Source organism: Vipera berus (assembly GCF_964194415.1).
Source record: "Vipera berus genome assembly, chromosome: 1".
NCBI classification, from domain to species: domain Eukaryota; kingdom Metazoa; phylum Chordata; class Lepidosauria; order Squamata; family Viperidae; genus Vipera; species Vipera berus.
The window spans coordinates 318,454,579-318,479,821 of record NC_138202.1 but is presented as its reverse complement, the minus strand read 5'-3'; the positions used below and the strand labels follow the sequence as shown (position 1 = coordinate 318,479,821).

The window sequence follows — 25,243 nt, the reverse complement described above, 5'->3', positions numbered from 1 at the left end:
AAATACTGATGACATATGAAACTGTGCAAGACTAAAATCTGAGTAGGTTTTAGATAGATTATGTTCACCAAAGCGTAAGGATGTTGATTTAACAATTTTTGTAGGCACATGAGCCAAAAGGAAGATACATTTTCATGCTAAGATTTAAACACATATAGCTTGATCAGAAATTATCACTGAGCCCAAAGTATCCAACAACAATGCAAAACTACACTAACCATTAAGAAATATGTGCTGGTTTTTGTATGGAGCCTCTCTTGGAAATGCTCAGTGTTCCATATAAAAAAGATGTGAGAATTTATTATCAATAAATATATTTTTCTGTGCCAGCCCCCCACCCCCTTCCTTTGTGGAACAGCTTCCCTTGGAAGGGGGAATCATGATGTCATTCTGCAAGGCTAAAGAGAACTCTTCCATAAGACTTTTCAATTTTGATATTGTGCTGCTATGACTGGTTGGCACCACCTAGTGTTATTATTTTTCTGTTTTTATTGTTCCATACTGTTCTTTGATCCACCATTTTATTTCTATATCTGTTTTATTTGTATATTATGTTAGAAGTGACTGTGAGTTGCTCCATGCTTGCTAATATTAAGTTCATTAAATAAATATATATATATATGGCAGGCTGACAATATTAAGTGAAAATCCTTTAGAAAGGATTGAAAGGATTGAAAGCCAGACTATCCATAATAGGATTTACATATTAGTGTACACAGATTGTATTGAACATGTATATCTTAGTACAACTAATATATTATCTGTATGTGTGGTATGCTTTCCAACTGATTCATATTTGTGTGGAAGGATCAGTTTTGCAAATACCTACTGAATTGTTTCAGAAGAATGTTATTTTGCTGTGTTTCCATTTGACATCATTGTAATAGCATGGAGGGCAGAGAGTTTTTTAACTAGATAAGAGTATTTACATTTAAGAGTATTTACATTCATGTGTGTTCTCAGAAAGGGACTTCAAAGCAGTGGCTGTGATGTTTATGTGGCTTCCTGACAAGAAATGTTCTTTCTAACAATTGATAAAAGAATGCAACCATCTGTGACTTCACTGCTACTAAGGTTAAATGAGTCTAAGGGACAAATTGCCAATAATTGTCCCTTCATATGTTTCATACGCATGATGCAGGTTCAGGTTTTGATTATAATTTAATTAATTACAGAAATGGAAGGCGGGAGAAATTGGGGAACTGGAAATTTTTCTCTTTTCTTCCAGTATGTAGAGACTTTCTCACCCAAAACTCAGATCTCTTATGGTCTGATTTATGATAGCCATAAATTCATTTCTATTGGATTACTTCTTTGGGGGTCTGGAATCCTGTGAGGAAAATTGTTCTCAGCTAGCAAGAGAAGAGAACTGTACCCTCCCATTCCTGTTGTGCTACAAACACCCACCCTTAAGATTTTTAATTGGAAATAAAGGGCTTTTTGTCTGATGTCACATATAGTTTCAGGGTATCCTTTAGTTTTCAGTATCTTCAAAGATAACAAAAAATTAAGCTGGTATTGTAATTCTAAAGGAGGACGCAGGGTATTTAATTGGGCCATGTAATTTAACAGAAGGGAAAAATAAATGTGTGGATAGTAATCATATTCATTTTTTCTTTCATTAAAATAACTAAAAGTATTTGTTCTAACCTACAACATGCCATTCAAAGGGCTAAAGTGGCCCTTAGATTGAAACAACTGGCGCTTGCGTACAGAAACTCTAGGTGAAATGCAAATTCATGGATTTCAAACACAATGTCAAGCCTTATTCAGAGGTAACTTGATATAGTTACTATGTCAAGAAAAACTTAGAATTTGTTCAAAATGCAACAGTCCAAATCTAATTTCTTTCTGTCATAATTATTTAAAGCCAGTATATTACAGTATACTATAGTACATTATAAATGATGCAGGTTTGTTGTGGCAAGAGTCATCTGCAAATCAGGAATTCAGCAATGATTAAAACACCCCTGTCCAATTTTTTGTCATCTAGATCACGGGTGTCAAACTTGCAATGTCACGTGACGAGTCGTGACATGTCGCGACTCTTTTTGCATTGTCAGCAATGGTGTGGGTATGGCTTCAGTATGATGAAACCAGCCCGCGGGCCGGCAGTTTGACACCCCTGATCTAGATGCATTATAGACGGATTACAGCTCTATAATTTAGATCAGGGCTTTTCAACCTTTTCACCCATTGTACCACTTTTAGGATATGGCAACATCCGAGTACCACCAATCGCCTAGCAAGGTGTCAAAAACTTGATGACCAAAAAAAAAGGAAAAAAGTATGAAGTACAGGTAGTCCTCGCCTTACAACAGTTTGCTTAGTGACTGTTCAAAGTTACAATGGCACTGAAAAAAGTGCCCCCCAAGCCACAGTCGAGCAAGACACTTGCCTGCCCGCCCGGCGGCGCTCTTCCTCCAGTCCGAGGTTTTCATTGTTGTGAGCATTTCTGTTGAGGATTGGCAGCGGGGGTGGGGTGGGGGGTGTTTGGTTTTTATTCCCCCCATCTGCTGGGTGGTTGCAGCAGGTTTTGGTCACTTCACATGACCCTGGGACACTGTGTCTGTCATAAATATGAATCAGTTGCCAAGCATCTGAATGTAAATCACAAGACCCTGGAGATGCTGCAACATTACAGCTGATCGGCAATTTTTCTGGGCTCAGAAGTGTCAGGATCAGCGCCGAGCTCCAGCTGTAGCCTGGCACTGATCCTGGTGCTTCTGCTGAGCCCTGACAGCCCTGCAATTCCAGCCATCTCTCGCTCAGGCTTGTGTGGTGCTGCCACCAGTTCAGCTCATTCCCCTCCCCCACCACCACTTTTCTAGGATGGTCGCGTACCACCTGCCAAGTGCCAATGTACCACAGGTGGTACCCGTACCATTGGTTGAAAAGCCCTGATTTAGATATCACCAAATTAAAGGTTATTTTAAATACTTACCTTGACTTATGACAGCATTATCTGTTACCACTCCACATTACTGGCTGCTATTTTGTAAAGAAAGGGAGTGGGCCAACATTTTCAGTGGCACCAGAAATACATATTTGGGATGGGTAAAATATTTCCAGGTCATTGCTACTTTTGCACATTTTATCCAGACAACACAGAAGCATTGTACTGTCATGCTTTTACATTAACTTGCAAATTGCTCTCCAAAAATGTATTCTAAATGCATATTTTAATGTATTTAAATTGCTAAAGAGGGACATTTGGAAAGAGGAGGACGTCTTTTCAGCAATTCGTTGTTGTGAAATCTGATAGATAGCTGAAGTCCAATCTGCCCATTGGTTTGTGAGGGCCAACATCAGGTCATTTTGTTTAAGAAGTGACCAATACATTCCTTGAGGATCGTTAAATCAACCAGAATATACAGTTGTGCTCTGAAATCCAAACTAAAATAAAAGGACACAAGATGTCTCCCATGCTTCACAGTGCAGAACCATTATTAGTTCATATTTTAATCTGTTTCCTTGGTTACCTTCTTCCTCCTTTGTCCGCTATTAGTGATCTTATCTGGAGTAACGCCAAGATCCGCAAGTACTTTAGCTATCCCTCTAGCATCTACTCCACAGTTGGGTGCTACGTTTGTTTCACAGCGTCGATGTACATTCATCTTGCAAACTGTAATTTACACCAAACAGAAGGGGAGGGGCAAGAAAAATCCAGGTTAAATAAGATTAAGCTGTCATGATATATTACTATCTAATATTTATCTGTATTATTTATAAAATCCTCTTTATAGTCCCTGTAGCAAGAATCTGGTTTAAGTGAAAACAGACTAAACAGATTTGTGACAGTTCAGATATGTTTTATTCTATAAAGAACTGGCTTGCAGGATCAAACTAAAGAGTAACTCAGGGATGAACAGTACTCTCCTCATTTTGGCTCTTACAGGGCCCTACAAATTACTGCTGAATTTGGGTGCGATCCCAGTCGAGCTCATCAGTACAATTTTGGGGCCATTTGCAAACCCCCCAAATATAGAAAATAAGCTCAATAATTTACTTCCTTACAAAACAAATTTCCTAACTCACCAAAAATGGTAAAGAAAAGGGAAATTTTGACCTTTCATGACATTATGGTTGCTTAGAAAAAACAGAACACTGAAGGGGGGAGAACAGAAATTAAGCATGGACTCTGATTGAAAAAGTTCTTTAATCTGCCCCTGTTCTCACTGCAATCTTTTGTACAACAGCAGTCAAATAAATACACTCTAGGGATTTGTTCCTGTCTCTCCTTCAAATGTTTGGCTACAAAGTTTCAATAGTAGTCTTTCTGGAAAATATATCAACACATCCAGTGGCACAGAAGTAAGAAGGATCATGAAGACCCAGGTCACATTGTCAGTCATGAAATTCACAAGCTGACCCTGGGCCAGTCATTACTCTTCAGTACAACCTAGGATGTCAAAGCAAGAACATCTGATGACATAGGACTTTTGTGAGGAGGGAAGTACTTGAACCTGCTTGAGTTCCTGAAGGAAATGTGGGAGACATATGAAATGAACAAGGAAAAGAAGAAGGCAAAACAAGCAAGATTTTGTAAGATTGTAGAGTGAATTATATATTGCTAAAATCAATATGAGGAACATTTTGACATTTTTGACAACTCAAAGAGCTTTAATATTCTTAAACAGAACAACATTTTTGTTGCCATTTTAGTTCAATTTTTTAAAAGCCAATTCTGGTAACTTTGGTGCGTATTCCTGATTCTCTACCTTCATTCTCAGAAGTCTTCACTTATCTATATGGTCATCCCTTTCTCTGGGCTTTTATCTTATCCTCTTTTGGGCACAGCATGTTTTCATTTCAGCTTACCACTTTGATCATCATATCTCAGTCACTCCTCCAAGAAGTCCCTTCTTTCAAATTCCCCTTATTTTATTTTCCCTCCATCTCTATACCGCAGCTACCTCTGAACTCCATTTCCTGCTTCCCAGAGGTTTTCCCTTCGCACATCCCTATAACCCTCTCATCCCCTAATCACCCCATAGTAGTCTTTTTGTTATTTCTGCACCACAACAGCTCTCTGAAACTATGTTTCTTCTTTCATTTCTTTATTTGGCTTAGTTTAATTCCCCTTACATTATCTCTGTGTTTCCTCTGTAGAGAGATTCACTTGTTCCCTTTTTTGCCATCTAACCACAAAACCTTTGCTCCCTGAGTGGAAAATAACTGGCAAGCGGGACCATGCATGTGGCTAGCTGGCTTTCAATAAATTGGGATAACTGGCAGCAATTCCACCAGTTATAGCAGTTACCATGGTCATAGTAACACAAGCATTTCCCACATCATCCTGCCTGTTTGCAGAAGAAGCTGCAATCAACCCTCAATCCTTATAAAATGCAGACCCAAATTAAAATAAAAAAGAAATAATATATATGCTTCACATAAATATATTGATTTCAAATGTACAAGTAGAAGCAGCTAACAACTGGGAAGAGATTATTTAATAGCCAACCTCTTTTTTTTGGGGGGGGGATTACTGTCATTGCACTTGTTCAAGTACTTTCTTGTGGAGGAAATTAAGATAGCATAAGCAGATTTTGCAGAAATGAAACAAAAAGGTAAGGAAATTTGTGGGAGAAAATTTCTCTGTGCCAAATTGATGCACAGATTGCTACAAATCTGGTGGAAAAAAATAATTTGAGTATCTTTATGTCCATCTTACAATCCTATTCTTTCCTGTTTTATTCTCATTATGACTGGATCAATGCCACACAACAAAAGAATATGTATTAAAAAGCTGAGATTTCTATCTGCTCTTTTACCCAAAGAAAAAGGTCATTGTGCTTCCAAAACAGCATCCTTCTAGAATGCTCCTTTAATTATTCAGAAATCAAAATTCTCACATGATTGATCTCTGTTTTTTCTGAGTCTTTATGGAGAAAAAGAGACCAAAGCTTACTGTGAAACCCAACATGGCCCAATACTGCATTTTATTAAAACACTCAGGTTACTGAGGAAAAGTAGAAATATCTCCCACCCAGATTCGAAAAGGCCAGTATGAAAGATGATAGCTGTGGTTGGACATGCCTATTTCCCCTGGTCTTTCTCTTTGAAATATTTGAGATTCTTTCTGTTCTGTTTGCAGTGAGAAAGAAATAAGTAAAGGGAATATCTGAAGTAGTAAGCTTTTTCCCTCACGTGTGCTTTGGCAGATATAACAGAGTATAAATGCAAGTTATATAATACCCATTATGAAAATGAAATGGCAAAATAGAGAATGCCATGACCGTGAACACTAAACTTTGAAGAGTCAAAGTTTATAGCATTTCTCTGTACTCTAGCATAAATCTAATGTTGGCAGAGATGTTTGATACAGGTTTTCAAAGGAAAGTTATTTATTGCTTTTATTTTCTAATTTTCAAATGCATGCAAATATCTATACAAAAATGTATATTTTAGAAGAATGCATATAATTTACATTTTCATGCCGAGCTGGGTGGTCGGATGCATGCCTACATACTGGTGCCATAATAAAACAAAACAAGTTCATGAATCTATATTAAATTGGTGAAAAGATCTGTGGTAAAACTATGCTGTTGAATATCTAATGTTGGCTCTCTTCCCAGCCCAACAAAAAACATTAATGTCAGCATTTAATAATCAGAGATTTTTGTTTTAGCTTTGGAATATAACCTTGGTGCTCTTGGATTTATATTTCAATGGAAAGACAAAAAATGAAAAGAAACAAATTTGGGGTATTTTGGTTTAAGTTCTGTCTTTGCCAAGCATTCATTATTTCATTTCCATCTGTCTGTTTTTCCACCTACAAAATAAGGTAGTGCCCCATTTCCTACGAATTGATGTAGTGACTATATTGCAAATTCAAACTGATATGTAAGTTATAACCAGGAATACATGTGCCGTATGAAAGCTAGATAATGTTATTCCTAATAAAATTTAAGAGAGATCTTAAGTTTGTTTAGCAAGTATGCTTGTTCACATCAGATGTCCTCTCACCCCCCAGAGGCTCATGTGGGGATTATGCTCATTTTACATCAGTTGTAACTAGTGAAAAGAAGAGACCAAGGAGAGTAGATTAAATGCACACAACAAATACATGGTTGTGTATACAGAGTCAAGAATTATGTTAGAGAAGATAGTAACTTCTCTGACGTACTCTTTGCCTTTGCTATGTGATCCCAATTGTCCCACACTACAATTTTCCTTTCCGTATTGATCACTATCAAATAATGCCATTAACTTAGGGAGGTTTATATTTTTGCATGTCACTTTCTGAATTTGGCCAAATTGTCTGCAATGTGCTTGCAATTTATACTGCTCATATAGACAAAAATTCTCAATGAAAATGAAGAATTTTATTCTAACATGCAACAAATGGGTAGGAAAGCAATTGGGTCTTAATCAACCACATAGGTTGAGAGTCAAATCTGAAAAACATTTCAGTCTGGGCAAAACTTTCTCTGAATTCAAGGCCAGAACTATATATCAAATTATTCCATTAACTGGGTATTACATAATTTTCTGAGAACCCTGTTTTAGCTGTCACATGCAAATTAGTGCATTACTGTGCAATTATATATGGAAACTTGTCTATAATAAATGGGCCTATAGAGCTTGATCTTGCTCAAGGCTACTGACTTGAGCAGTGCAAGGACATTTAACTCTTAAGGTTTAGGTTGCAGTTTAGATAATTTACTTGTAAGAGCTTAATTACTTTAATTACACAAGAGTGTTGTACCAATGAAAGGGGAAGAGTAAATCCTCTCAATCTTCTAAGCCAGGGTTCCTCAAACCTTTAAGACTTGTGGACTTCAACACCCAGAATTCCCCAGCCAAGTCTTAAAGTGGCTAAGTTTGAAGAACTCTGCTCTAAGCTCTATTTTGTTTCAACTTAATGTCCCACAGGTGCTTTTTCAAAAGGCAACTGGACTTTGGGACAACTATGACCTGGATGACTGAGAATCTCCATAGATGTTTCAGTTTAATGTACATAAATCAAGGTAGACATGAATGGGACTAAGCTATAACATTAATAGCAAAATCCTGCATTTAAAGAGAAAAAGTATCTTACCTTTGCATTGTAAACCTTGTCTCAGAAGACCCCAAAGCAATGAACCACAGTGGTCACAGAAGGTGGGCACTTTGTAATTGTGAATGCTAAACTTATGAGGCATGTTGACACTGAAACGCTGAGAACCCACCTGGAATATAAAAAGTGCAAAAGGACCAAAGTTAGCATGCTACTGTTTAATCCAGTATGGCTGGTTGGTGAATTATGGGGGATGAAGTCCATCCATCTTATAGTTGCCAAGGTGAAGAAAAATTGAATTAATCTCAACTACTAGAAAAATAAAGTTGCTACCCTCTCAGGTTTTTTAAAAAAGTTTCCTATTGCACTTAAAGATAAACAGTATTAATCACATTGACACAGAAGCAATTTTGATCTATCACTGGGCAAGTGGTATTGTAGATATGGACAAGAAACCATTGTGATGAGGCAGTGGCTCAGATATATCACTGCAATATATGACTGCCCTATGCTTGAAGGGACAGACTGTATGATCGCTGGAGGAGTTATATGGCTCGCCAAGCCTACCATCATATGGGATCCTTCATAGCAGGATGCTGACATATTTATGAAAACCAGTAGGATGGCATGCAGCATTAGGAATTAGGAAAATAAGGTGATGGACATTTGCCACATGGGAAAGCACTAGCAATTTATTATCTTTTATTTTTGTGAAGAGGCCAGGAGAATGAGCATTTAGACATGGACTTTAGGGACAATGCAAGTGGCCAACAAACAAACACCGACTGGCTAACAGCCCACTGTGGTCAGCCATTGGCCAGAAAAGGCCATAGCTAAGTAATTTCGGCTCTCTAAGAGCTCTAGACCCATCATGTCTGTGCTCACGGCATCTTGATGTCTAGATCTGGAGTCAAAACAACCTAGATCAGGTTTGTGTGTATTTTAAATTGAGAGAGGGAAAAACTGGTGGTTTGGAAGAACCCTGACTTAAACACATTAACTCTGCACAGTTTCCTTTTATTTAGGCATTCCTTCTGTAAATATTTACCTCATCATGGGCTTCCTGCTTCTTCAAGCCAGCGCACTTTGTTATTATAAGCTCATGGCATCGCTTGTGGACTACGCAAGTACAAACTGTAAACAAGAGATTATTTTATCCATTATGAAAAAGAAAAAAAAATAAATGAGAAATTTATTCATCCCTATCCTTATTCCTCTTCAGGTGTCTCCTAAAAGGCCTAAATTAGATTATGGTCTGTGTGAAAAAGGGGGCTGGACAAAAGGATAGTCTAGGAATTCTATTGGAAATGTGGCTTCCGGTGAGCAAAGAAAATTCTCAAATTGTTAAGAGTAAAGGTAGTTCATATTCTTCTGACTCTATCACATTTTAAATAGTGTCAAAATATCTGTTTGCACTTCTACAGAAAAGAAATGAAGCTTTGAGGCTCCATAAATATTCTAAATCAATGAAATCATATTGAACAATCTGAAAAAGGCAACAGACTATTCCAAACTACCATATAGGGAAATATTTCTAGAACATAATTGCCTCTTGTTCAAAATGAGCTGTTACAGAGTTACTGTCCACTGTTTTTGAGGATGTTTTATTGCTTTAGAATTGTAAGCTACTTGGAACAGACTGAGTAGATGGTGTAAAGTAATACAAAGAAAATATAAAATAAATTCATACATTAAAAACATAGAGTTGCTTTGGACATGTTCAACTTTAATGCAGCGATACTTGGACTTGCACCCTTCCATTTCACTGCCTCCCTTGGCATGAGAACAAAACATCTGAAGTGTTTATTTCTGTTTAAGGTTACTCATAATTTGCTGTGTCATCCAAAGTCAAGCAAATTGTAGCTAACCCTAATTACACCTACCTGAAACAAATCAACTTCTAATTGTGGATTTTGACTTATCACAGTAATAATAATCACTGAGGTGAAGCTAGGTAGCATCAAAAATTTTAGTTAATTTATAAAAATAAAGACTGATCAGTTTATTTGAAGGAGAAAACTGGGTAAGTTATAGAAGCTTCTACACATGAATAACCCGATTTTACCACTTGTTCTGCAGCAGTTATTAAACTAACAACACAGTTGTAAAGTGAACACAGTGGTTATTAAGAGGTCAATGCGGTCCTACAGGTGGATTTTGCTGGAAACTGGCCCAAAGACCAGAAACTGACAAAACACATTATAAATCATGGTGATATGACTGCAGAGTGCTACAACCAGCTGTAAAAGAGAGCTGGTTGCCATGTGCCCAAAATATAGTCATGTGACCATAGGAGGGTCTGAACTTCAGAACTGGGTCATAAGTATTGTTTGGGAAGGTTATCAGAACTTTGGTCATTAAGTTGTTAACCAATTGTATTTGCTTGCTGTCAAACCATCATGGATCACCATATCAGTACACTAAACTTACAACTACAGCTACAGTTTGGCACTTGATGTATTTATTGTACTTATCTTCTGAGTCTTAGTTTTTTAAGGTTTCTTGGATTCTAACCTCTTTCCTGTATAATATTTTCAATATACTATCTTTCTTTCATTTTTATTTTCTTTGTATTGGCCAATTCTTTGAATTGGCAACTGCCTGTCCATTGTCATCCTTTAGCATACGAATTTGAAGTGGGAACCTTTTCCTGAGTTTAGCGATCTTTTGGAAGACTATCCTTATGTCTATTCCCATCTTTAATGTCATGTGGTTGTACTACTGTACTGCTTCTTGTCTTTTCTAACAGCACTCTGAAACTTCTTGTTAAATTTCTTTCTGAGATTTTTGTCTTTCTTGACTTTGGCTTCTCTTGTCTTCTTGATAATATCTATGCTTTGTACTGATGTCTAGTTTTCTTTCTTCTTTTTGTTCATCTTTGGCAGTCCCTTATCATATTCATTCTTAATTACTTCTTTAATTTCATTCCAGAATAACTGGTTCTCTATCAATAAGTTTCAGTACTTCAAAGTGATTCCTGATATTCTTCTTGAAAATGGTATGTATATATTGAAGATCATATTGTGCAAACTAATTGGTTTTCTTCTTCTTTAGCTTAATTTGGAGTTTGTTCCACAGGCAGCACCTAGTCATGTCTTTGTTGCTATAACTGAACTCTTCCATATCGTGTTGACAATGATATAGCCAATTTGATTTCTATGTATCTGGTAATGTCCATCTACAGAGGTGTCATTTCAGATGTTTGACAGCTATGTTTGCTTTGAAGATATCCTGGCAGTGACATTCTATGAAAGTGAAAGTTGGACTTTGAAGAAAATGAACAGAAAAAAATATTGACTCTTGAAATCTGGTGTTGGAGAAGATGTCTGAAAATATCATAGCCAGCCATGAAGACAAAGAAATTAACCCAGAGTTCTCATCCAAGACACAAATGACCAGCTCAAATTATAGTATTTTGGAAATATTATGAGTTAACAATCAATTGATGACTCATGATAAAATTATAAGTCTTAGTAGAAATGAACAAGCTTGTTGTCAGAGTCTACACAAGGAAATCTTTAAAAATATTAAATAAATAAAAATATTAAAACCTAAAACAGATAACTAATCTTAATCCCAAAAGGTATATTAATATCAAATAGTATGTCCAAAAGCAGCTAACAGTTCTAGATATGCACAGATGATGTTACCTAGTTTGGGTAATGAAGTGTCTACAAGAAAACAATCAAGCTCAGAGAGCACCAAGGACCCTCAGATCTGCGTATCTTAACAATATAAGCCAGAGGTCCCCAACCTTCTGGGCACCAGGGACCAGTTCCATGGAGAGAGGTTTTTCCACAGACCAAAGGTTGCATGGTTTTGTGTGCTGCCTGCATCCCACTGATGGGGCTTTGCTTGTTTGTGTGGACTGGTTGCTGGCATGCTGGGCCTGGTACTGGTCCATGTACCAGGGGTTAGGGACCCCTGATATAAGCAATACAACTGTAACTTTCCTATTGGTTTACTTACAACTTTTAAATGAAGAATCCAATAACAACTATTTTTGTGTTATCAGTTTATCCTGTCTGCACTAACACCTTCTGCATATTCTACATGTTTTCTACTCACAGAGTAAGTTGGGAAGGGGTGATAGTAATGTCAGTTATATTCAACACCAGACTGTATGCTTCTGAAAGACATCTGCCCAGCCACTGTGGGCAGCTGTTAAAACAACACTACTGCACTGTATTTTAACCAGGACTCAATGTTTATAAGGGCCATCTGGGGATTTTTATTAATTGTATGTCATTTTGTGTTTATTCTCTAATTTTGCTCTGTTGTATGCTGCCCAGATGAGATCTGCATTATAAAAACTGTGAAAGAAAAAGACAAACAATCTTGCCGGGTTAAGAGGAATGTATTCAGCAAGACTCAACTTTCATCCAAAATCCATGGAAGCTCTTCCGGGAGAAGCACCAGAATATCCTTCATTGTTTTCTGTTCCCAGATATCTCAGGTGCTCCATACTCAGAACAACTTTTGGGTTTGCTGAAAAGGACTGAAAAACCAGGTTGACCATATATACTTTCTTCTTATCCATGTAGGGCAGACATGTCAAACTTGCGACGTCACGTGATGTCACGCGACGTATCGGAACTTTTCCCCATTGCCGGCAATGGGATGGGCGCGGTTTCTCCATGACGCTCTGGCCCGCGGGCCGGCAGTTTGACACCCCTGATGTAGGGGCTTCCAAAATTATGGGGAATTTAGAAAAAGCTGCAAGAAAATTATTTCCTCTAAGTCCCTAATGTGGTTGGACGCAATGGCATGCCAGCAACTGGTCCTCACAAACAAGCAAAGCCCTATCTGTGGGATGCAGGCAGCATATAAAACCACACCCCCTCCGGTCCATGGAAAAATCTCTCTCCACGTAACCGGTCCCTAGTGCCCAAAAGGTTGGGGACCTCTGGCCTAGGGAATGATCAGATAAGAGATGGCATACCCCATAGCTGTCTAATAGGCAGAGAAAGAAACTCAGAAAGGAACTTCCCTAACTTATTTGGCTGTAAAAGAGAGGGTGAGGGATTTGTATTATCAGATTTTCCAGATTCTGTTAAGGTAGCTTTACGATAAAGTAGAATTAGCTCAACTGATCAGGTTTCCTATCTTAAGAATCCTGATACCTAATAATCAGGGTTCCTTATAGATTTCATACATATTCATAATATGTACAATTTTTCTTACCTTGACATTGGTACCCTTGTTTTCCTATTACTCCCCTGTTGTTGTTGTTGTTGTTGTTGTTTTTTAAAAAAGGAACAGTAGAGAACACATTAGGAATAGACCAAAGATGTAATTTCACATTGTCATTTATCATACAGTGAATGGCTAAGAATGACTCTACAGTATGGAAGACCATACTGGCTACATTTCTATTTATGCATGAATATTCTCCTTCAAATTGCACAGATGCAATTAAATAAATAAATAAAGTAATAAAAGTTAATTTGCCTTCTTTCTATGTTACATTTTATGAAATGCCACCAAGCAATTTTCTTCACATTGTCTCTGCTAACTCATATGTCTCCTAGTATTGATAAGGCTTTGCCAACCTTATCCCTAACATCTTCATTATCTGTGAAACTTCAGAATGTTTGGCAAGGACTACCTTTGTTTCAGCACTGCAGAAACCGGAAAAGCTATCACTGAACTCTCTTTGCCACATATCTATTAGAAGTGCAGATGTAACAAGAGGCCCTATAGTCCAAATTAATCTTACATTAATCTAAACATGACCTTCTGCTGTGCTTCAATTACAGTTCTAACAGCAAATTAGATCCCACTGATGATTGCTTCTATGTAAAGATATATGGATCAAGTTCAGACAAAGTGTTTCTACCTTACACTGACAGATGGTTGCTTAGCAATAAAATCAGATGGGGTGAGATAATCTGAAGGAGTTCAGTGAGCTACTGTTTGTGTAACCCTGCCATGTGGGAATGCCACAACAATGGCTATGAAATTCACTGTGGCTGAATATTCTTGATATATTCAATTCCTTTTCACTATTTGGAAATGAGAACATCCAAATCAAGGAAAATCTATACTAATTGCCTTACAATGCAACTCTATACATGTCTCCTCGGAAGCAAGTCCCACTATATTTAGTGAGTTGTACCCCAGTAACGTGTTCACCTGATTACAGTCTTTTTTTTTTACTAGAGTACAAAGAATTTTATATCCACTATATATGCTTGCATAATGTATAATTATTTAAAATGTACATAACCACAAAGTTACAGGAAGCCTTTGCATATCTCAATGTATAAAATAATGACACCAATATTTCATTAATTATTACTTTCCTGAAAGGATTAATGTAAACAATTTCCAATAGCCAAAACAACAATAGTAATCATGTTACCATGAAAAAAACAAACCAGATGATATGAGAAATGTCTCCATATAATAAAATTTACCATATAAAGTCTCGGCAGTGTGAACAATAGGTTGGTTGTCTAAGATAGGTGGCCATAAACTTGTGCCCATTAACCTGATGGACCCTGCGTCGCACTGCCCCCTGGCGCTTCCTGGGGCGCATCCGTTCCCTAAATACTCTTTCTTCATTGTCTTTGGTTGCTGAAGGGAATAAAAAGAGAGAGAGAAAAAATGGAAGAGATTAACGAAATGTAATATTCCAGCACAAAACTGAAGAACAGAAATAAAAAAGCAGAATGCACAACTTCAAATCAATTCTCATATATCCATATTTCTATATGTATTCCACCATACCTCCATACTCTTTTCTGATTTAAGAATTGTAAATCCCTTTGTTTTAAAGCAAATTGTTAATATGTATGATTGTATGAATAGGCTTACATGTATGCAGCAACTTCATTAACCTAGTGTCTGAATGTGTTGAACTTCTACTCATTCCCAATGGGCATACTGATTGGAGACCAATGCATCCAGAGACCACTAGGCTGGAAAAGGCTGGTGAAATATTTGAAATCATAAAAGATTCAGTGATGGATATATAATTTTGAATTATTTGGGGATTAATAAGTGATAGTTGGGAGGGAGAATTCTGAGATATTAAATTAAAACTACTATGTTCCATCTTTCCTACTGAAGTTTAAGAAGATTTACATGGAGATCTTCTTTCTTTTTATCCTTACAAAAATAACCTTATGAGTATGTTAGGCTGAGAGAAAGAGAGTCATTTAACAAGTTTCCCTGGCTGAGGATAGATTTAATCCAGGGTCTCCCCCACTGATTGCTACACCACAATAGCATATTTTTAAAAGCTTGGGGCTCAGTGGATTTCATTAAGAGACCTCTCCACAATTGCTTGAAAAGGTATCGATAATAGATTTTGCTGGAGTGAGCCCTTCTGAGGATACAATGTGCTGAGGGAAGCTGTCTGCAATTACAGTGTGGAAAAGCTGACAAGGCTAGATCATAACACTGTCACCTACAGTGGTGTCCAAGGTCCAGCACTCAATCCCTTCAAACCATTAATTCTCAGAAGTCTATATATTGATTGTAACAAAATAAATCACATTATATCTCCTCCCTTAATGAAATTGCAGGATAATAATGCAAATTAAAACAGCATGAATGTAAAGCATCGGCAACCTAGCTGCATTAGAAATATTGAAAATTAATTATTGAAGTGAGGTAACAGCTTATTCTATGAACATACCTCCTTTCAAAGGAATAATAATCAGCGTCAGTTGCTTTAGGCAAGTAGGATATAAGAGTGAACCAATTTTTCTTGTTGAGAAATTTCCATTTGTATATCAAAATACTGGGTTTTTGTATTTTTTGCTTTTTTTAATGGACACGCAGCACTTTCCCCCCTTATCTTCAGCTATTGCATTAATCACAGTTGCTGTGGAAGCCATGACATGTAGAGATCTCTCTCTCTCATACACATATGCATGTTTTGGCTACCAACTGTGTTTCCAGCATCAAAGCAAAGGCACACTGATGCTATGATGCTGCTTCCTGCTGTGTTACATTTATCTGGATAATCGTCTCACAGCAGCTTCAACCCAAGCTTTGCCCTTTGGGTTTGCAGGGAGGGGGGAATCATAGGAAGGACTTGCATCATCCAGCCCAGTTACTCCTTTGGGAGTAAACACAAAGGATTCAACCTGCAGGTGATGAACTTAGAGAGCTGCCTCGGGTCAGAATGAAATATATAGGATGAAGAGGGCTCAGAAAATATTTCCAGACTTGATGCTTTGAGTTTCAAAATGGCCAACATTCAATTAATCCTGAGCTAATACTACAGAAGCCTTAATGCTCTTAGGAAAACTGTGAGCTAACACAATGTGAAGGGTAACACACCTAAAAGTTTTTCCAGTTACTGAGATCTGCCTCTGAGATCCTGCTTTAGTCTAAATGTGTGCGTATGACACCATTTGGTGTTCTAAGTTTTTACTGAGGCAACCCAAGTATCTCAGAGCACCAGAGCAAGACCTCAGGTAAAAAAAAATAATCCTATGGAATATCTGTTATCTTGTATTTTGGTTAATTTTGTTCAGATACACAATAGTTTTAGTTTTAGATCAGATATAAAATGAAAATTTTGCATGAGTTTGATCCATGGACTTTCCAGCCAAAAGAACTGGTAGCAGCTAAGGAGGAGCATACCTGGAATAAATTAGCTTTTCTATGGATTATGATGGCTTGCAATTACAACCTAACAGTTCTGGAAGTTACTTGGTAAATAATCTGATTCAGCTCAAAATTTGACTCAACTGAATAGTGAGATGTTAGAGGTAACAACTCACAGATGATTGAAGTTCCTCTTCTTTGAGTGGGACTCCAATGTACAGAATCTGATCTGCTATCTTCTGAAGTTCCTTCCCCTGATGTTGTAAGACAAGATAAGCAACAGTTCAATGTGCAAGAAAAAAAAGGACAGTCTTGGTATTTTTCCCCTGCTGTGTCTCTTTAAATTACTACTGAATATTACTACTATTAGTTCTAGACAGCATGGTGAAATACAAGGTACCATATAAGCTGTAGTCTAAAATATCAAGAAAAAAACTAGTCACATCCTTTTTTTAAAAAAAAAAGTAAAAATCATTGATAAGCAGCTGGACCAATTCTACTTTCAGCATGTGAAAACACTTTACTGCAGCCCATCTTGGAGAATGTCATGGCTCATAGTAGACAGAGATTATAGAAATGCAGGGAAGCTCTGAACAGGATAGTCAATAACAGGATGCAAATCAATGATCCAACTCAGCAGAAGAAAATTGAAGTGCCCATATCTCCCTAAAATATGTTCTCTGTCTTCTTTTCTCAAAATGTAGTAGATTGCTCTATATAAGCACCAGATTTGGAATAGAAATGCTATACTTTACTTAAAACTGAAGTAAACTAAAACTAAAGAAATATAGAGCAATATATTTCTGTTATGTATGCAGGCACCTGCATAGCAACAGCCACCAGGGGGCGTTGGCCTGAACGGTTTTGGCGGGAAACCTAATTTCGGCGGGAAACCTAGGGCCAACCCCATTGGCTGTCCGCCTACCTGGCTAGGTATTTAAGGAGGCCAGGTAACCCTCATTTCTCCAGTACGCTACCCCCCCCCAATAAAGAGCTGAACACGTACTCCGGCTGGCGTCTCTTCCTTGCATTGGACCCACTACATTCCAATTTCCAACCTGTTTCATGGAACTCTAAAGTAGTCACTTGTGCCATAGCAAAATCGATGATCTAAATGAAATTTAATTTAATTTTTGGTATACACTCAATGGAATTTAGGAAGGAATTTAGTAACAAGGTTTGATCCAGCTAAGAGGTGCCAAAATGCATTAGCTCAAATCTAGATAAAGCAGCAGAGCTGAAATGAAGTAATTTAGAATTAGAAGTCAATTATCATTGGGCAAAGGACTGAAAAAGGAGTGTTGCTTGCACAGTACAGACTAAAAATGCCTAAATCTCATCCAAAGATGAACTAGTCTAAGTCTCACCCAATTTTACAATGCAGCATAGCAGCAGGCCTTGTGATGGCATTGTTCTAGGTTGCAAAACAGATTATTTTGGAAAAGTCATGCAAGCTTCACTAATTCTGATCTTTATGTACAAGTTGACCAGGGGAAGATTGACTATCTCAAACATCTATACTATAGATGACTTAAAACATATACTATAGCCCATATATTAAAAGATGTAATATTTTAAAAAATGTTTTAGTAATCAGACAGGTCCTGCCCTTCTGTTGGCTGGGAAGTCTGAAGCTGTAATTCCTATACATTTAAAGGGGCATGTCAGGGACAGTTGTTCATGTTACCTGACTTTCAGGATTTTGGACTTGTGATCCAGTGATTCTCCAAGGATACTTAAGTAAGAGCCTTGGTGGAGCAGTGGGCTAATGCCTCCTTAAGTAACACCAGCTGCCTGCAATTAGTGCAGGTTCGAGTCCCACCAGGCTCAAGGTTGACTCAGCCTTCCATCCTTCCGAGGTAGGTAAAATGAGGACCCAGATTGTTGGGGGCAATTAAGCTGACTTTGTAATAATGCCGCTTGGGTGTGTGTGTGTGTGAAAGCCCTAACAAGCAGGCATATACATAGAATGAAGGCTACTGCTAAGCTTGTAAGCCGCCCTGAGTCTTCGGAGAAGGGCGGGATATAAATGGAATTAAAATAAAAATAAAATAAATAAATAAATAAAAATACTTGCAAAAAGAAAAGTGATGCATTTTCTTTTACCTAATGAAATGGCTTCTGATTGTTCTTGCTGCTACTATTCTTTTGTACATGACAAGATTTTCTGAAGTTTCTACAATATAATTGTAAGGCTACAATCTAGACACAATTAATACAATTACCATGGTTAAAAAAATAACTTTCGGAGCAAGAAAGAGGTCTAATTTATTGGAACTTAGGGGTAAAAAAAAATCAAGCTTCTCCATTTAAACTAACTCTTCTTGACATATACTCTGCTTGGGCCACAGCTCACTGAAGAAGTAAGCAACCTTTTAAATTGAGCACTGTGCTGTATTTAAAGCTCACAAAATGGCTGCCCTGGAGGACTTGCCTACAGTATTCTCTAAATGGCTGCAGCTATCAATATGTTCAGTCACAAAATGTCCATTTACTAGAGTGTGAGCTACTCCCTCCGCTGATATTTTCCAAATCTTCTGGTGGGGTCAAACATATTCTTACACATAACTAAATATGATGCTAGAAGCTAGTGTTCTGCTTTGTAGCATGGAAGTTTATTTAATTTGTTGTTTGTTATTAATATATATATATATATATATATATATATATATATATATATATATATATATATATATATATATATATATATATATATATATATATATATATATATATATATATATTTAAAAAAGTCAGATAGGACAGAAAGTCTGAGCTAGCTGGAGGACAATTGGGTGTCCGTGGGTGCCGTGTTGCTTATCTGTAGATTTACTGTAGATTTAGCATGATGTCTATGCAAAGCCCACCCACCTGAGTGGTATTGTATATTATGTACCTATACCCTGTGAAGATTCCAAACACACATGCTGATATCATATGGGCATAGAAAACTGTTCATTCATTTTCATTTAACATATTTATTTCTCAAGATTCTGCCCAAATTATAAGGCATGTGCCTGAAATAAATTCTGTGGGTTTGCATGACATTTCCCTTTTTTCAGCTGCTGCAGAAGGCCTGAGAGAAAGGCAAAGGATGGAAAGCCATCTGGGCTATAGAAAGGTTGGTTACTGCTGCTGACTGAAAATGTTGTTTTATTGTTGTTGTTTAAAAAATCAGCTTGTTTATATAGCTTGTGCATATAGCTTAATTAATTACCTCCTAATTTTATCAAGCCATAATTTGTCTACAAATTAGACTAGGATCACCCCTCTGCAGGCAAAGGACTAACTGATTAAACCAGACAGTAATTTACTAAGACTTGGCATTCAAAAAGAGGAAGGAGAAGTTGCAGAGAAACAGAAAAGGATAAGGATAAGGCTCAAGCATTGCAGGTCTATGTTAAAGCTATGTTAAACTAGATTCTCCCAAATCCATTGGGGCTCCCAAGTCTGTTGGTCAATATAGCAGAAATCTGGAACAACCAGAATGATGTCTGTACATATTCTTTTGTACATGGAGCATGCATGTAAATCAAGCGTGCACAACCTTTTCTGGGTTGGCATGAGGGCTGCATTCCAAGCAAGTTGATAGGGCCAGGATAAAACCAAAAATAGTTTTAATTCATATTTAAATAAACTTGAACAAGTTAAATACCATCCATGCAACCATTTACAGTTAATAATTCTCCCTTCCTTTACAATTTGAGGGCAACTTTTGGAGAGGTCCTTAGAGCAGCAGCAAAGCTTTTGAGGGCCATCGGCAGTTCTAGCTGTTGTTGTGGGGTTTGGTTGGTTTTTTGTTTTTTTTTTTGCTTTTTAAACATACAGTAAGAATACTTTTTGGTCACAGTTAAGCACTGTGAAGTTTCATTAATTCCAACAAAATCTTTCCTGTTCAAAGTAAGGAAACTGTTATGTTTTGCCCAGAATGTGATTGATGTTTATTATTAGCTGGATTATGTCCCAAGTCACATTATTACACTGTTACTAATACCACAAAAAAAGTTTGACAACTTGTGCTTCAATTTATGCTCCTGTGAATAAAGTGGCTGGATTTAAGGCACTTTGTGTGATTGATGTGTCAAACAAAAGGGAATCCAATTCAAGAGACACAAGGCATTTTAGTCTCTCTAATGTTTTTAACTATACGTCAACCCCCATAAAAGTTTGAACAATATTCATGATAAAACTATAAATCCTATGGACAAATGTGGTTATTAATTGGAAGCCAGCAAAGATGTGTGTGTGTGTGTGTGTGTGTGTGTGTGTGTGTATTTGTACAGTATACATGTTTTAAAGTAAAGCAGGATTACAGGAATATCTGATGAATAATCATGGAGAAAAGTAATTGAAATGGGAGTAGCAGACATTTCAGAAGGAACAGAAAATGGTATCATATGCAGACTTGACTAAAGTGTAATAAACATTTCCCAGAAAATTGCCATTTAATTTGGCTTTAAAATGCAAAGCCTACAGTTGGAAGGTATCACACAGGCATAAAATGATGAAAACCAACAAAAGTCCAAACTCTCTACCTTATTCCTAACTCCATACCAGAAAAAATGTTGCTAAAAAGATGCTCCTTTTCTATAATTATACAAATATATGAACCTTGCAGTTATATGATTATTTATAGCAAATATTCATGCTGGAGTGGGACTATACAATTGTTACTTCAAACCCACACAAGTGAATCATTTCCCTCCAGGCCAACAATTTAAGTAATTCCTTCACACCACTGGGGGTCGCTCTAGTCTGGAATTTAAAACAGCATCATCACATGTTTTTTCTTTTCCATTATTAGGTTTTGAAGCCTTAAAAGCCAATTTCACAGTAGCAGACACCAAGAATGGACTTTCACACAAAATATGTGAAAAAAATCTGTTGAAGACTCAATCATGTGTAGGAGAAAGTCTAATTCTAAGATTTGGTCAAAAATATCTATCTACAAAATAGATACTATACTGATTTGTGAATTCATAAAGTGTGTGTGAGAGAGTGTGAGTGAGCGAAAGAGAGAGTCAGAGACAGAGATTTTGTTATAATAAATTGTCACTCAGTTTCTGAGTGCAACCAGTATCAACAGAGAGACTTTAACAGCTAAGAACACAAAAAGACCCTTTTTCGTTTATAAAATGTTGGAGAGACTTAAACTGCAATATTAGCATTTTCATTTTCTATCAGTACATGCTTTCCTGGGCATCTGCTAAAATCAAAAAACAAACAAAAAACAAAAAAAGACAGAAATACAGATGGAGACTATTGTTTGTACTGTAAATTTGCTGATGCAGGTAAGCACTAAGATCAAATGTGAACAAAATATGGCCCAAGGATTTTCCAAAACTCTTTGCTACTGTCCCAAATGTACTTTTCAAAACACATCTGGAGTTCGTTTTTCTTTGAAGACATTTCTCTTCTTATCCAAGACACTTCTTCAGTTCTGACTGAATGGTGGGGAATGAAAGAACTTAAATCCTTCCATTCCCCACCATTCAGTCAGAACTGAAAAAGCTTCTTGGATGAAAAGTGAAACATTTTCAAGGAAAAAAAACCAAGACAGTCCAATTACCTTTTTAGAAAAGCATCTTTGGGACAACCATGACGTAAATGATTGAGAATTTCCATAGAAACTTCATTTACATTTCCCAAGATACCTTCTAGAATGACATTATTTTGGAGATGTTACAGAAAATGAAACAGCAACTTTCATATCTCACAAAGGAGAGTGATGTTATTGATAATTTTTTCCAATTATCACTATTTGGTAAGTAAATTAGTAGGTGGAATGTGTGTGTGTGTCTGTTGTATAAGTATAGTATTGGGGGGGAGGTAAATGATGGCCTTTTTATGACTTACGGACTTCAACCATGTTGGCTCAGGAATTCTGGGAATTGAAATCCACAAGTCATAAAAGAGCTATTGTTCCCCATCTCTATATAGGAGAAGGCCTATAACAGCTGTAGGTAATCTCAGCTCTTTTATGACTCATGGACTTCAACTCCCCGAATTCCTGGGTATAGGATAAGGCCTTAATATACCTGGTCTAACACTCCCTAAAAACCTTGAACTGACACTGACTGTGTGGCTTGGATCTGAATTATTTTCTTACACTGAATCCTTCCCTAAGGATTCATTTTATTCTTTTTTATTTTGTCTATTTTGTACTGGTATGTGAGGAAGATTTCCATTATTGCTCAGAGATAGCTGGGAGAGTTATTTATTTAAAATTTATCTCTCAGGTTTTTTAGTCTGTAACTTTTATTTTTTTCCAAAACAGCTTACATAAGATCAAAATGCAGAAAAACATCAATGGAAAACAAGCAAAGCCAAGCTAGCAGTCAAAATCAACAGAATAAAAATAATCTTTGGCAGGTCTGAGTAACAACTGTATGCCCTGAAAGTTTATTTGCATTAAAAAAAAAGCTATGTAAAAATCATTATCAAGCTAACCTGATAGACCTTCTTCAGATGGGGAACTCCTCTTAAATGTTCTGCCCTTCACTGGAAAGATATGTGAATTCAAATGAAAAATAAAAACTTCTTTGTCTTTTTGTTCTTTTGAAAACCTTGGTGACCCTATGGTCACCATACCTTGGTGGAGTTTTGGCTACAAGTAGGAATGCTTGTAGCCTGAATTCTGGAAACGGAATAACTCAACAATTATAGAACAGAACAGAATAACAGAATTGGAAGGGAACTTGGAAGTCTTCTAGTCCAATCCCTTGCTCACGGGTAGGCAACCTTGGCTCTTTTATGACTCGTGGACTTCAACTTCCAGAATTCCTGAGTTGAAGTCCACGAGTCATAAAAGAGCCAAAGTTGCCTGCCTCTGCCCTATACCATTTCAGACAAATGATTATCCAATCTCTTCTTAAAAATCTCCAATGATGCACCCTCAATTTCTGGAGTCAAATTGTTCCACTGATTAATTGTTCTAACTGTCAGGAATTTTTTTTCTTAGTTCTAGGTTGGTTCTCTCCTTGACCAGCTTCCATCCATTGACTCCAGACTGTGCTGTCCTTAAAAAAAAAAATCTGTGTAACTAACCAGATCCAAAACAAATCTAAAAATTAAAATATCTGCTGAAATAAACAACTGTGAGATTAAAAAAATAACTCTACAATTAGATTTCCATCCATCCTGTCACTGACTACTCCAACTACTACACTGTGGAAAAAGAATTAGATTCATTTACTTGTCAGTGTGAGTGTCTATATGAGTCTAACTCTTACATTTCACAACTCCCACCTGAAATCTTACAAAATAATATTTCTTTTTAGGAGGAATTAAATGCTTTTATGGCATGTCAACTACCAATTCTGCTTTATTTTGTACATTGCTTGGCTCTCCAAAGCACTGCAGCTGTTATCGGGGGCGTCATGGCTGTCTCTATGTTTGGTAACTGCATCATTGGCAGATTTCATTTAACTACCGTCATTCTTTCCCACGTAACCTGACGTCAGAATAGTATCTGCTGTGAGAAAACACAATCCCAGCCACAGAATTTGGGGAGTCTGCTTAGCCTGATGGCCCTCCCTAATATTCTCTTCCATTTAATCCTATACTGTTAAGCCAAGCAGTTGAAGGTACGATAGCTCAGGAATGAGAAGATAGCAGATAGCCTCTCCCTTGAGTAGGTCTTCTCCTTGTTCACTGTTGTAAAAGCCCACTAGTAAGCATGAGGGGTGATGTGCCACGAAACAGAAGGGTCATTTTGGAACTAAATGCCAACTGAAAACAAACAAGGTAAAAGCTAGATGAGTTCTCTTGTAGTATATACTTCCTGGAAAGCTGCTATGTGTTTATAAGATTTATATCTGGTCTTGTTTTAAGAAACAGCTAGTACTGCCTGTCTGTATGTTATGCTTAGCCTCAGATGTGTAAGAGGAAAGCTTTGTTATACCTGGATCCATCTAACAATAATAATAATTTATGAAATTCATATGCCACCCAACTCCCAGTAGCTCTCCTAGTCCATATTTAATTTCCAAGTAACAGGGAAAAGATTAACCAACTCTTGTACTTTTCTTCCACTCATGGATCTACAGGTGGATGTTCATAGCTTTAATTTGGATTCAAAACCAGATGAGTATAAGACATTAAGCTATATTGAGTAATATGAAGTTATAGAATAATCCTCTGCTTCTACTTTTCTTCATTTTAATTATGTCTGATTCTCAGAGACTGCCTGGGCAAGTCCCTGGAGTTTTCTTTTTTCAGAAGTGGTTTGCCATTCCTCCTTTCCAAAGCTGAGAGAAAACAACCAGCCCAAGCATACCTTGGCTTTGTGCCCAAGGCAGAACTAGAATTCATAGTCTCCTGTTCGTAGCCTGATCTCAACCACTATATCAAACTGGTTCTTTATGCTTTTACTAGATGTAGGGTATTTTTTTCCGCTTCATTTTCAGAGATCTGTTCTATGCAAATGGCAACAAATATCCAACAATTTTCAAGAAGGCGAATGCTGGGATGTTTTTATAGTTTTAAATTTATGACAAGATGATAGGTTTTCTCTCTCTTTTAGCAGAAGCAGTAAAAATTATTGCTATCAGCTTCAAGAAATAAAGTTTAGCCTACTCCATCCTGATCATTAAAAATTATATTGGATATTAGGAAGAATTTTCTGACAATAAATGCTACCAACCAGTGAAATAGATTACCTCATGGAGTGATATG

The 25,243-nt window shown here is 37.0% G+C and overlaps 1 protein-coding gene across 2 annotated transcripts in view; it reads right to left on the bottom strand.

Annotated features, from left to right (window-relative positions):
- The window catches only part of PRKCE (protein kinase C epsilon), a 335,363-nt gene that overhangs the window by 81,008 nt on the left and 229,112 nt on the right, over positions 1 to 25,243 (bottom strand). Inside the window, exons 3-8 of one of the 2 annotated variants that reach the window (XM_081315107.1) lie at positions 16,744 to 16,821; positions 14,422 to 14,581; positions 13,187 to 13,221; positions 9,051 to 9,136; positions 8,045 to 8,174; positions 3,483 to 3,625 (exon numbers count right to left, since the gene is read on the bottom strand). In XM_081315107.1, coding sequence (XP_081171233.1) covers positions 3,483 to 3,625; positions 8,045 to 8,174; positions 9,051 to 9,136; positions 13,187 to 13,221; positions 14,422 to 14,581; positions 16,744 to 16,821 — 632 coding nt within the window. The remainder of the gene's footprint in view (positions 1 to 3,482; positions 3,626 to 8,044; positions 8,175 to 9,050; positions 9,137 to 13,186; positions 13,222 to 14,421; positions 14,582 to 16,743; positions 16,822 to 25,243) is intronic. The other variant, XM_081315108.1, reaches the window with a different exon arrangement.